The sequence below is a fragment of the Bos mutus genome, chromosome 16 (genome assembly GCF_027580195.1).
Source record: "Bos mutus isolate GX-2022 chromosome 16, NWIPB_WYAK_1.1, whole genome shotgun sequence".
NCBI classification, from domain to species: domain Eukaryota; kingdom Metazoa; phylum Chordata; class Mammalia; order Artiodactyla; family Bovidae; genus Bos; species Bos mutus.
The window spans coordinates 35,282,440-35,297,184 of record NC_091632.1 but is presented as its reverse complement, the minus strand read 5'-3'; the positions used below and the strand labels follow the sequence as shown (position 1 = coordinate 35,297,184).

Below are 14,745 nucleotides of genomic sequence, written 5' to 3'. Positions count from 1 at the left end.
GACCCAGGTGTTCAGGGTGTGCACATCCTCGGTACACATGTCATCATGTGAGCTCACAATGCACCGACAAGCAGATGCACAGATGCACATGTGTGTGCACACATACCCTCCGGCCCCCTGCCCCCCTGTGCTGCCCATGCCATGCTGAGGCCAACAGGAAGCAGATGTGTCCGTGAAAGGTGCAGAGTCAGCCGCCAGCTCACAGCAGGACCGGGGCTCTTCTCAGTTTTGGAGACACTTCCCTAACTGACCGCAATGACCTAATGGCCCTGCCCTCTGCACTTCAGATCAAACCCGTGGGGTTTACTGTCCATGCTGTAGTCACCACCTCGGACCTGGAGCTCAGCCCCGCAGGGCTGGACTTTGGCTACTGTACCATCTACGAGGCCATCAGGACCCAAATCAGCCTCTGCAATCATTCCCTCCTGCCCCAGGAGTTTGGGTTCGTTGGACTCCCCAAGGTACCTCGCTCATGTGGTCAGAGTGGGAGGTACTGGGCAGTGAGGGACGAGGGGCTGCTACCCTGAGTCCTGGTGCCTGGCCAGGCCTCACCCACCTGCAGACTCCACGCTCACTCCCAGGGACCTCAGCCAGGGTATCTGGCTGTCCCCACCTCAACCTGCCCCTCTCGAGCTCTCTCCACCTGCTGCATGCACAGCACCCAGAGTTCTCTCCCCTCCCTCCCTCCTGAGACTCTGGCCTGCCTGGCCCTGCAGGGCAGCCAAGAGAGGCCCAGGCCTGGCTTCCCTCAGTCCTCCGGGCTGCCCCACCAGAGACCCATTGTCTACCCCCATGTATGCAGACACACTCACATACTCACCTGTGCTCACATGCATGCACACACATTCATATACTCACATACACCTGTGCTTACATGCATGTACACACATAGCCCTGTGCTCACATGCACACACACAAACTCACATACACCTGTGTTCACATACATGTACACACTCATACACACACTCATACACCTGTGCTCACATGCATGTACACACTCATACACACACTCATACACCTGTGCTCACATTCATGTATGCACCATACATGTGTTCTCATATGCACACACACTCATATACTCACACCTGTGTTCACACACATGTACACACTCAATACACAGCCTCATACACCTGTGCTCACATGCATGCACACACATTCATATACTCACATACACCTGTGCTTACATGCATGTACACACATAGCCCTGTGCTCACATGCACACACACAAACTCACATATACCTGTGCTCACATGCATGCACGCACTCATACACACACTCATACACCTGTGCTCACATGCATGTACACACATAGCCCTGTGCTCACATGTACACACACATATTCACATACACCTGTGCTCACATGCATGCACACATATATACACTCACATACACCTATGCTCACATTCATGTATGCACTCATACACACTCATACATGTGTTCTCATATGCACACACTCATATACTCACAACTGTGTTCACACGCATGTACACACTCCATACACAGCCTCATACACCTGTGCTCACATGCATGCACACACACTCATACACACATAGACACACATACCTGTGCTCACATGCATGCAGACACACATAAACACACCACCCTCTCACTTGCACACATGATCACATACACAGAGACAGACTCACACCCACGTAATGCATTTACACACATGTCACCAGACACACATTTGTTTGTGCTCTGCCACACTCCCATCCACGTTGCTCCCCGTGGCACTCCCTGGAAGGTCACCTCATTTTCGCTTTGCCATCCATGGTCTTCCTTTTGCCAGTTTGTGGACATCCAGCCCAACGATGGGTTCGGGACAATCCTGCCACTGGAAACGCTACAGCTCGATGTGATCTTTCAGCCCACCAAGGCCAAGGAGTACAACTTTGAGCTCATCTGCAAGTCAGAGATTAATCGGTGAGCCTGACAGGAGTGCAGGGCCTGGGCAGCCAGCTGGGAGTGGCAGCCCCTGGCTAGCCAGGCTGACTACAGGGCTGGGCGGCAGTACCAACCTCAGAAAGCTCTGACCTAGGTCTGCACACCTGGGTCCAGGCCCACCTTGCAGGTGTGTGAGATGTGCACATGTGTGCATGCACCTGTGAGCATGCATGAGTGTGCAGAGCATCCCCTGGGCACAAGCCCCATGCCCTTATGCACTGTGTGATGGGCTGGTCCCCGGCCTCCGTGTCCACCCTGAGAACTGGGGCTGAGAAGGCAGGGAGCAGGGGGAAATGGACTGGACGACAGGGTCTGGCACGAGGGCCAGCTCTTGCTGATTCTCAATCATCAGCCTCCAGGGAGGAACATGCTGGGACACCCTCCTGGTGTCAGGCCAACCCCTCGTGGAGCCAGCCCACCTGTCCCCTCCTTCTCTTCCTCTCCTGTCTGCTCTTTGGTCCTGGCTGGGGGCCTGGCAGCCCTGGGGCATGGGGTGGAGGGAGGGTTAGCACCCTCCGGCCAGGTGAGTGGCTGAGGGGAAGCTGGAAGGGGTCTACAGGTGGTGATTTTAAGGAGCCAGTGCAGAGCGAGAACCCCTGGAGGAAAGCCAGGTACAGGCTCTGCCCAGCTTCAGCCCCACCACCCGCCTTTCCCCTCAGCTCTAGTGACCCACCCTGGGCTGGGCCCCTCTTGGGCTTGTTCACAACTCTCAGCCTCTGGAAAATAGCCCCATGAGAAAGGGTGGTTGAAAAATAATCTCAGTGCCCAGAATGGGCTCCAGCCTATGGCAGAAGCTCCTTAGATGTCTGTCGATTGAATGAGTATTTAATTTTCTTCAAGAACTATCTACAAATAAGTTGAAATTTCCAAAAGCTTATCCAAGAGCCACCTTGGAAAGGCTAGCAATGGTAAAACTGTGAGGCCTCAGGGAATAAAGCAGTGATCGGGAGTCCAGAGAGACCCAGTGGCACACACACCCCCACCCCACTGCCCCCCACAGAGCATGGCTGCCCATGGGCTCCCAGACCTGAGAGCTGGACCCGTGCCCAGCACTGCCGCCTGAGCACCGGCCACAGCATGACCCCGTCCTGACTCCTTACCTCCACTTGCACAGCTAAGTCATCAGTAAGGCCTGTTGGCTCTACGTTGAAGACTGAGCTGAATCGCCCCACCCCTACCTGGATGCCAGGGCTCTAAAGCCCGCATTCTGCCTCCCCTCCCCTAGGCCCTCCGCCACAGCCCCCAGCTGCTGGAGACGTGTCCGTGCAGCCCACCTGCGAAGGACACTGAGTTTGGCACAGGTCCCCAGCAGGTTTCTGTGTAAGCCCGAGTTCTCATCGCCCATTGCTTAGTGTCTAGGAGGGGAGTTGCCAGGTCACAGCGTCAGTTTCTTTTCAATTTTATGTTCTCCCCCATAACGTCCGGGTGTCTGGCTGCTGCACCCCTTCCAGCTGTGGGTAATGTCAGGTTTCCTTGTCTGCTAGATGGAGAGGCATCCTCAGAGGTGTGTGACAGTGTCTCACTAACTCGTGTTTCCAACGACTGACAGCTTGGAGCTTATTTGCCATCCGTGTATCTTTTTAGTGAGAAGTATTTTTAGGTCTTTTGTCTATTTTTTAAAATCAGGGTTTTTATGGAGTTTTGAGTGTTATTTATATACTCTGATAGAAGTTTCTTGTCAGATTTGCAAAAAATTTCCCTGGTGGCTTGTCTCAATCTCTTCACACTGTCTTCTCGTAAAGCAAAAATTTTTAACTTTGAGTGATTGGGAAAGAAATACATCGAGACTGTATATTTTCACCCTGCTTATTAAACTTATATGCAGAGTTCAGTTCAGTTTGTCTGTTGCCCCTTCTCCTCCTGCCTTCAATCTTTCCCAGCATCAGCGTCTTTTCCAGTGAGTCAGTTCTTCGCATCAGGTGCCCAAAGTATTGGAGCTTCAGCTTCAGCATCAGTCCATCCAATGAATATTCAGGACTGATTTCCTTTAGGATTGACTGGTTTGATCTCATACATCATGCAAAATGCTGGACTGGATGAAGCACAAGCTGGAATCAAGATTGCCTCAATATACAGATGACACTACCCTTATGGCAGAAAGCGAAGAGGAACTAAAGAGCCTCTTGATGAAGGTGACAGAGGAGAGTGAAAAAGCTGGCTTAAAACTCAACATTCAAAACACAAAAATCATAACATCTGGTCCCATCACTTCATGGCAAATAGATGCAGAAACAATGGAAACAGTGAGCGACTTTATTTTCTTGGGCTCCAAAATCATTGCAGATGGTGACTGCAGCCACACAATTAAAAGACGCTTCCTTCTTGGAAAAGAAGCTATGACAAACCTAGACAACATATTAAAAAATAGAGACATTACTTTGCCAACAAAAGTCCATATAGTCAAAGCTATGGCTTTTCCAGCAGCCATATGAGGAGCTGGATGTAAAGAAGGCTGAATGCCAAAGAATTGATGCTTTTGAGCTGTGGTGTTGGAGAAGACTCTTGAGAGTCCTTTGGACTGCAAGGAGATAAAACCAGTCAATCCCAAAGAAAATCAGTCCTGAATATTCATTGGAAGGACTGATGCTGAAGCTAAAGCTCCAATATTTAGGCCACCTGAAGTGAAGCGCCAACTCACTGGAAAAGACCTTGATGCTGGGAAAGACTGAGGGAAAGAGGAGAAGGGAGGGAAAGAGGAGAAGGGGCTGACAGAGGATGAGAGGGTTGGATGGCATCACTGACTCAATGGAAATGAGTTTGAGCAAACTCCGGGAAATGATAAAGGACAGGGAAGCCTGGCGTGCTGCAGCCCATGGGGTTGTAAAGAGTTGGACATGACTGACTGAATAACAAGCCCCCTTTATCAACTTTTTGTTTTTGGATCTTGAGTTTGGTATCATATCTAAGAATTTTTTTCCCTAACCTAAAGTCACAAAGGTTTCTTATAAAACTTTTACAAATTTACATCTTACTTGTGCATTTATGTTTTACTTTGATGAATCATTGCATCAGGTGTGAGATACAGCATGAAGCTAAAGGGCTTCCAGTCACTCCAGCGGCATCACTGAGACAGTAGCAGAGGGCAGAGCCCACCCCCCAAACTGGGGAAACTCTGCACAGCCTTTACACCTGAAAGTCTATTTACCTGAAAAAACCTTTTATTTCCTGAGTACCTTAAATACTAACACATTAGCGTATCCACTCTCTTCTGGAATAAAATGTGTCTGTACAAGTCTGATGGCAACCCAGTATTTAAGGGACCTACTTCTTCATAGAGAAATCAAGGGAATTCCAGAAAAACATCTACTTCTGCTTCATTGACTAAAGCCTTTGACTGTGTGGATCGCAACAAACTGTGGAAAATTCTTAAAGAGAGAGGAGACCAGACCACGTTACTTGCCTCCTAAGAAACCTGTATGCAAGTCAAGAAGTAAAGAACCAGACATGGAATAATGGACTGGTTCAAAATTAGGAAAGAAGTACATCAAGGCTGTATATTGTCACCCTGCTCATGCAGAGTACATCATTCAAAATGGCAGGCTGGATGAAGCTCAAGCTAGAATCAAGATTGCCAGGAGAAATATCAGTAATCTCAGATATGCAAATGACACCACCCTAATGTCAGAAAACAAACAGAAACTAAAGAGCCTCTTGATGAAAGTGAAAGAGGAACGTGAAAAACCTGGCTTGATAAATTCAACAGTCAAAAAACTAAGATCATGGCATTCAGTCCCATCACTTCATGGCAAATCAGTTCAGTTCAGTTCAGTCACTCAGTCGTGTCTGACTCTTTGCGACCCCATGAACTGCAGCTCGCCAGGCCTCCCTGTCCATCACCAACTCCCGGAGTTCACTCAACTCACATCCATCGAGTCAGTGATGCCATCCAGTCATCTCATCCTCTGTCGTCCCCTTCTCCTCCTGCCCTCAATCCCTCCCAGCATCAAGGTCTTTTCCAATGAGTCAACTCTTCATGAGGTGGCCAAAGTACTGGAGTTTCAGCTTTAGCATCATTCCTTCCAAAGAACACCCAGGGCTGATGTCCTTCAGAATGGACTGGTTGGATCTCCTTGCAGTCCAAGGGACTCTCAAGAGTCTTCTCCAACACCACAGTTCAAAGGCATCAATTCTTCAGCACTCACTTTCTTCACAGTCCAACTCTCACATCCATACATGACCACTGGAAAAACCATAGCCTTGACGAGACGGACCTTTGTTGGCAAAGTAATGTCTTTGCTTTTGAATATGCTATCTGGGTTCGTCATAACTTTCCTTCCAAGGAGTAAGCGTCTTTTAATTTCATGGCTGCAATCACCATCTGCAGTGATTTTGGAGCCCAAAAAAACAAAGTCTGACACTGTTTCCACTGTTTCTCCATCTATTTCCCATGAAGTGATGGGACCAGATGCCATGATCTTCGTTTTCTGAATGTTGAGCTTTAAGCCAACTTTTTCACTCTCCTCTTTCACTTTCATCAAGAGGCTTTTGAGTTCCTCTTCACTTTCTGCCATATGAGTGGTGTCATCTACATATCTGAGGTTATCGATATTTCTCCTGGCAATCTTGATTCCAGCTTGTGCTTCTTCCAGCCCAGCGTTTCTCATGATGTACTCTGCATATAAGTTAAATAAGCAGGGTGACAATATACAGCCTTGATGTACTCCTTTTCCTATTTGGAACCAGTCTGTTGTTCCATGTCCAGTTCTAACTGTTGCTTCCTGACCTGCATATAGGTTTCTCAAGAGGCAGGTCAGGTGGCCTGGTATTCCCATCTCTTTCAGAGTTTTCCACAGTTTATTGTGATCCACACAGTCAAAGGCTTTGGCATAGTGAATAAAGCAGAAATAGATGCTTTTCTGGAACTCTCTTGCTTTTTTGATGATCCAGCGGATGTTGGCAATTTGATCACTGGTTCCTCTGCCTTTTCTAAAACCAGCTTGAAGTTCACAGTTCATGTATTGCTGAAGCCTGGCTTGTTGGATTTTGAGCATTACTTTACTAGCATGTGAGATGAGTGCAATTGTGAGGTAGTTTGAGCATTCTTTGGCATTGCCTTTCTTTGGGATTGGAATGAAAACTGACCTTTTCCAGTCCTGTGGCCACTGCTGAGTTTTCCAAATTTGCTGGCATATTGAGTGCAGCACTTTCACAGCATCATCTTTCAGGATTTGAAATAGCTCAACTGGAATTCCATCACCTCCACTAGCTTTGTTCGTAGTGATGCTTTCTAAGGCCCACTTGACTTCACATTCCAGGATGTCTGGCTCTAGGTGAGTGATCACACCATCATGATTATCTTGGTCATGAAGATCTTTTTTGTACAGTTCTTCTGTGTATTCTTGCCACCTCTTCTTACTATCTTCTGCTTCTGTTACATCCATACTATTTCTGTCCTTTATCAAGCCCATCTTTGCATGAAATGTTCCCTTGGTATCTCTGATTTTCTTGAAGAGCTCTCTAGTCTTTCCCATTCTGTTGTTTTCCTCTATTTCTTTGCATTGATCACTGAGGAAGGCTTTCTTATCTCTCTGTGCTATTCTTTGGAACTCTGCATTCAGATGCTTATATCTTTCCTTTTCTCCTTTGCTTTTTGCTTCTCTTCTTTTCACAGCTATTTGTAAGGCCTCCCCAGACAGCCATTTTGCTTTTTTGCATTTCTTTTCCATGGGGATGGTCTTGATCCCTGTCTCCTGTACAATGTCACGAACCTCCATCCATACTTCATCAGGCACTCTGTCTATCAGATCTAGTCCCTTAAATCTATTTCTCACTTCCACTGTATAATCATAAGGGATTTGATTTAGGTCATACCTGAATGGTCTAGTGGTTTTCCCTACTTTCTTCAATTTAAGTCTGAATTTGGCAATAAGGAGTTCATGATCTGAGCCACAGTCAGCTCCCAGTCTTGTTTTTGCTGACTGTATAGAGCTTCTCCATCTTTGGCTGCAAAGAATATAATCAATCTGATTTTGGTGATGACCATCTCATGATGTCCATGTGTAGAGTCTTCTCTTGTGTTGTTGGAAGAGGGTGTTTGCTATGACCAGTGCATTCTCTTGGCAAAACTCTGCTGCTGCTGCTGCTGCTAAGTCGCTTCAGTCATGTCCAACTCTGTGCGAACCCAGAGACGGCAACCCACCAGGCTCCCCCGTCCCTGGGATTCTCCTGGCAAGAACACTGGAGTGGGTTGCCGTTTCCTTCTCCAATGTATGAAAGTGAAAAGTGAAAGTGAAGTCGCTCAGTGTGTCCGACTCTTCGCGACCCCATGGACTGCAGCCCATCAGGCTCCTTCATCCATGGGATTTTCCAGGCAAGAGTACTGGAGTGGGATGGGGAAAAAAATGGAAACAGTGACAGATTTCATTTTTCTTGGGCTCCAAAATCATTGTGGATGCTGATTGCAGCCATGAAATTAAAAGATGTTTGCTCCTTGGGAGAAAAGCTATGACAAACCTAGACAGCCTAGTAAAAAGCAGAGATATCACTTTGTCGACAAAGGTCCCTATCATCAAAGCACTGTTTTTTCCACTGGTCAGGTATGGATATGAGAGTTGGAATGTAAAGAAGACTGAGCACTGAAGAATTGATGCTTTCGAACTATGGTGCTGGATAAGACTTTAGAGAGTCTTTTGGATATTAAGGAGGTCAAACCAGTCAACCCTAAAGGAAATCAATCCTGAATGTTCATTGGAAGGACTGATGCTGAAGCTGAAGCTCCAATCCTTTGGCCACCTGATGCGAAGAACGGACTCATTGGAAAAGACCCTGATGCTGGGAAAGATTGAGGGCAAGAGGAGAAGGGATAACAGACGATGAGATGGTTGGATGGCATCGTCGACTCAATGGATGTGAGTTTGAGCAAACTCTGGGAGATGGTGAAGGACAGGGCAGCCTGGTCTGCTGCAGTCCTTGGGGTTGTAAAGAGTCAGACACGACTGTGTGACTGAACAACAGCTTCTTATCTAAAATCCAGTAATTTTATAAGAACACACTTTGTGTTGGTTGTTATCAACTGATTTTCTCAGGTACATGGTGCTTTTCAAATCTTTTTTTTTTAATTTCAGGAACACTTCCTAGAATTTTAGTCTTAAAACTTAAAACATTTGCTTTATTCTTGTCCTTTGGTTTTCCTCCTGGGAGCCTCCTGAAGTAAATATAATGACTTGTCTTGGCTTTGTTCACTTTTGCCACTTTTTCTTGGATCCTTTCCATCATTTTAAAAATACAGTTTCTTTATTATTTGGGCTTGTTGTGGAATCCGGAGTCTCAAACACACCTCAGAGGACACTCAGGACAGGGGAGTATGGTTTATTACACCAGCGGGTCCAAGGGGAATCAGTTCCCAACAAGTACCCTGATGTTTCTGAGAGGCCCAGTTTTATTACCCCCACCACCACCACCACATGACTGGTTACGTGTTAGCAACCTCTTTGTTGTATATGACTGAGTTTTACAACAAGTATGTGCTAGGAGAACAAACAATTAAGGTTAAAGTGGGGAGAGACAATGAGTATACATCAAGGGGGAATGTCTACATGGTTAACCTAACAGGGGCAGCCTGACCTCAACTACAAACTCTGTTTGCCATCTGTAGGGAGGGAAGTCTCCAGGAGACCTGGTTTTCATTAGCAACAGTTTTCCTCACTCTTGGGCAGGCTTCAGGCCCAGTTTACATCCTGTCTTTAAGATGGAGTCTCTCCTGCTTTCCTCACTCTGGCCCAAATATCCTTCGTTGTGGTATGTGGGATCTTCAATCTTCATTGTGGCACGCACGATCTTTACTTGCGGCATGTGGGATCCAGCCCCCTTACCAGGGCTGGAACCCGGGCCGCCTGCTCTGGGAGCCTGAAGTCTTATCCACTGGACCACCAAGGAAGTCCCTCATCGTTTTTTAAAATATTTCCACACTTATCTCTTCTTTCTCTTAAAGAATTATCTTCCGTGTTTCTTTATTCATGGCTCCCTTCTGAGTTTCTGTTTCTATATTTCTTTTATTTATAATCCTTTCCTGAGTCGTTTGTGGGTTTTTTTATTTTGGCCATACCACACAGTCTGTGGGATCTTGGCCCCTCAACCAGGGATCCAACTCTTCCTGCATTGGAAGCACAGAGTCCTAACCACCAGACTGCTGGGGAAGTCCCCTTTCCTAAATTTTAATCCCTCACTTCTGACTTCTTGAGATTCTGATCTGTTTTTTCATATGTTGTATTATTTTCTCAAGTCTGTTAAGCTCACTTTGAATGATCACATTGCAATTTTCAACTCTCTGTGGGCACATCTCTCTGGTGTGTTTTACTGTCTATATGAATTGTATTTATTCTGTTCCCTTTTTCTCTTTTAACAGCTTTATTTATGGTTTGATCTGGGTCCTTTCCCACTGCTCATTTTTGCAAATGGTAGCTTCTCAGCTGTGAGAGCCCAGTTCACACTTCCCTCCTTCATGGCTCTGGGGTGCCCTCTTCAGTATGTCGGGGTCAGCGACTTCCTTAGAGCCACCTCCTCTAAGCCCTCCCTTCTGTTTTCAGAAGATTCCAGAGCCAGCTTGCTGTACCCTCCACCCACAATAGTGGCTCTTACATTTTTATCATGTTTGCCTCCAGTTTCCCTTTGTTACAGAAATAGACGGTCTGCTTGCAGCAAGCGACGTGCGGACCTCCTCCCTCCCCAGAGCCTCCCACTGCCAGAATCCGCAGGGTCCTTCCGATTTCTGGGTGTCTGACTTTCACTTCCTAATGGCATATTTATTGTTTGTATGTATTCCTGGGGCTTCCCTGGTGGCTCAGACAGTAAAGAATCTGCCTGCATGCAGGAGACCTAAATTTATGTAAATGCAGGGTGACCAGCCAGGTCAGGCTGTCCAGGAAAGAGGGGTTCCCAGGATGTGGGACTTCAGCACTAACACCAGGGGAGCTGCAGGTGGCCAGGGTCGGGAGGGGGGGGTGTGACACCCCACATCGGTCACATGGGTGGTGTCAGACTCCACATAGCAATCTACATCTTGCTTCTGCTTTTCCCCCCAACTCGCTGGGAGTACCTGAACACGTGAACACATCTAAGGATTTGACTATGGACATGTTAAGTTGGAGGGCTGGTGAACCACCAAAAGTAGTGCTTAGCAGGAAGTTTCTAGCTCCAAATGCATATAAAGAAGAGGAGAGAGTGTGCAAAATCAATTATTTAACCTTCTGTTTCAAGAACTGGGAAGAGAGCACAGCAAATTAAACCCAAAGAAAGTAGAAGGAAAGAATGTAATAAAGATAACAGTGTAAATCAGCGAGTGAAATGAATCAAATATCCAAAAGAGAAAACAATAAAACTAAGAGTTTGTTCTAGAAATTAGTAAACTCATTACTCTTAGCAAGACCAGTCAAGATTTTTTTTAAAGAGAGGGGGAAAAAAACACAAATTGCCAATCTCAGGTATGAAAGGGGACACGTCACAGAGCCTACAAATATCAGAAAGGTTAAAAAAAATGTTATGAACAACATTACACCAGTTAATGTGACAGTTTGGATATAATGGACAATTTTCTAAAAAACAAAAACTTACCAAAACTGACAGGGAGAAAAAGAGAAAATCTGAATAGTCCAACAACTATGAGGGAAATCAAATGCAAAGTTTAAACCCTCTTATAGAAACTTCCAGTTACAATAACTAGTAGGGATGTCCCTTCATGATCACAACCTTGTCATGGCAACGGGGCTTGCGTAACCCAGTGAAGCTCTGAGCCACATCGTGCAGGGCCACCCACGACACGTCAAAGCGAAGAGTTCTGACAAAATGCGGTCCACCAGCGGTGGGAATGGCAACACTCCAGTATTCTTGCCCTGAAAACCCCATGAACTGTATGCAAAGGCAAAACGATATGACGCCAGAAGATGAGCCCCCACATTCAAAGGTGTTCAATATACTACTGGGGAAGAGCAGAGAAACAGCTCCAGAAAGAATGAAGCAGCTGAGCCAAGGTGGAAATGACACTCTGCTGTGGCTGTATCTAGTGGTGAAAGTAAAGTCGGATGCTGTAAAGAACGATATTGCATAGGAACCGGGAATGTTTGGTCCACGAATCAAGGTAAATTGGATGTGGTCAAGCAGGAGATGGCAAGAATGAACATCAACATCTTAGGAATCAGTGAAATAAAATGGATAGGAATGGACACATTTAATTCTAAGACCACTATATCTACTACAGTGGGCAAGAATCCCTTAGAAGAAATGGAGTAGCCCTCACAGTCAACAAGAGTCTGAAATACAGTACTTGGGTGCAACCTCCAAAATGACAGAATGATCTCGGTTCGTCTCCAAAGCAAACCATTCAACATCACAGTAATCCAAGTCTATGCCTCAAACACTGATGCCAAAGAAGCTGAAGTTGACCAGTTCTGTGAAGCCCTACCAGACCTTCTAAAACTAACACACACCAAAAACATGTCCTTTTCATCACAGGAGATTGGAAAAGTAGGAAATCAAGAGATACCTGGAGCAACAGGCAAGTTTGGCCTTAGAGTACAAAATGAAGCAGGAAAAAGGCTAACAGAACTTTGTCAAGCAAACACACTGGTAATAGGAAGCACTCTTTTCCAAAAACACAAGTGATGTCTCTACACATGGATATCACCAGATGGTCAATACCAAAATAAGATTGATTATATTCTTTTCAGCTGAAGATAGAGAAGCTCTATACAATCAGCAAGAACAAGGCCTGGAGTTGACTGTGGCTCAATTAGTTCAATTCAGTTCAGTCGTGTCTGTCTCTTTACGACCCTATGGACTGCAGGGCTCCAGGCTTCCCTGTCTATCACCAACTCCCGGAGCTTGCTCAAACTCTTGTCCATTGAGTCGGTGATGCCATCCAACCATCTCATCCTCTGTTGTCCCCTTCTCCTCCTGCCTTCAGTCTTTCCCGGCATCAGGATCTTTTCCAAAATGAGTCAGTTCTTTGCATCAGGTGGCCAAAGTATTGGAGCTTCAGCTTGAGCATCAGTCCTTCCAAAGAATATTCAGGACTAATTTCCTTTAGGACAGACTGGTTTGATCTCCTTGCAGTCCAAGGGACTCTCAAGACTCTTCATTACAGTTGAAAAGCATCAATTCTTCAGTGCTCAGCTTTCTTTATGGTCCAACTCTCACATCCATACATGACTACTGGAAAAAAACATAGCTTTGACTAGCGCAGATCATCAGCTCCTTATTGCAAAATTCAGACTTAAAAATTTAAGAAAGTAGGGAAAACCACTAGTCCATTCAGGTATGACCTAAATCAAATCCCTTATGTTTATAGAGTGGAAGTGACAAATAGATTCAAGGACTAGATCTGGTAGACACCATGCCTGAAGAACTATGGACAGAGGTTTGTAACACTGCACAGGAGGCAGTGACCAAAACCATCCAAAAGAAAAAGACATGCAAGAAGGCTAAGTGGTTGTCTGAGGAGGCTTTACAAATAGCTGAGAAAATAAGAGAAGCGAAAGGCAAAGTAGAAAGTGAAAGATATACCCAACTGAATGCAGAGTTCCAAAGCATAGCAAGGAGAGATAAGAAGGCCTTCTTAAATGAACAATGCAAAGAAATAGAGGAAAACAATAGAATGGGAAAGACTAGAGATCCCTTCAAGAAAATTGGAGATATCAAGGGCACATTTCTTGCAAGGATGGGCACAACAAAGGACAGAAACAATAAGGACCTAACAGAAGCAGAAGATATTAAGAAGAGGTGGCAAGAATACACAGAAGAATCATACAAAAAAGGCCCTAATGACCTGGATAACCATGATGATGTGGTCACCTAGAGCTGGACATCATGAAGTGTGAAGTCAAGTTGGCCTTAGGAAGCATTACTATAAACAAAGCTGGTGGAGGTGATGGAATTCCAGCTGAGCTATTTCAAATCCTAAATGATGATGCTGTTAAAGTGCTGCATTCAATATATCAGCAAATTTGGAAAATTCAGCAGTGGCCACCAGACTGGAAAAGGTCAGTTTTCATTCCAACCCCAAAGAAGAGCAATGCTGAAGAATGTTCAAACAACCAGATTGTTGCACTAATTTCTTATGCTCATAAGGTTATGCTCAAAATCCATCAAGCTAGGCTTCAGCAGTATGTAAACCAAGAACTTCTGGATGTGCAAGCTGAGTTTAGAAAAGGCAAAGGAACCAGAAATCAAATTGCCAGCATTCATTGGATCATAGAGAAAGCAAGGGAATTCCAGGAAAACATAAACTGGAAAATTCTTAAAGACATGGGAATACCAGACCACCTTACCTGTCTCCTGAGAAACCTGTATGTGGCTCAAGAAGAAACAGAACCAGACGCAAAACAACTGAATGGTTCAAAATTGGGAAAATTGAGTACGTCAAGGCTGTATATTGTCACTCTGCTTATTTAACCTGTATGCAGAGTACGTCATGCAAAATGCTGGGCTGGACAACTTGGAAGCTGGAATCAAGATTGCCAGGAGAAATATCAACAATCTCAGATGTCCAGATGATACCACTGTAACAACAGAAAGTGAAGAGGAACTAAAGAGCCTCTTGAAGAAAGTGAAAGAGAGTGAAAAATCTGTCTTGTAACTCAACATTCAAAAAACTAAGATCATGGCATCTGGTCCCATCACTCATGGCAAATAGAAGGGGAAAAAGTGGAAGCAGTGATACATTCTCTTGAATTCCCAAATCACTGAAGACAGTGACTGCAGCCATGAAATTAAAAGTTGCTTGGTTGCTCCTTGGAAGAAAAACTATGACCAACCTAGACAGCGTAGTAAAAAGCAGAGACATCATTTTGCCAATTAAGTTCCATATAG

The 14,745-nt window shown here is 45.5% G+C and overlaps 1 protein-coding gene across 3 annotated transcripts in view; it reads left to right on the top strand.

Annotated features, from left to right (window-relative positions):
- CFAP74 (cilia and flagella associated protein 74) overlaps window positions 1-14,745 on the top strand; it is an 89,446-nt gene that overhangs the window by 66,118 nt on the left and 8,583 nt on the right. For all 3 annotated transcript variants that reach the window (XM_070385069.1, XM_070385068.1, XM_070385070.1), the window contains exons 25-26: window positions 288-461; window positions 1,790-1,923. In XM_070385069.1, the coding sequence (XP_070241170.1) occupies window positions 288-461; window positions 1,790-1,923 (308 nt within the window). The remainder of the gene's footprint in view (window positions 1-287; window positions 462-1,789; window positions 1,924-14,745) is intronic.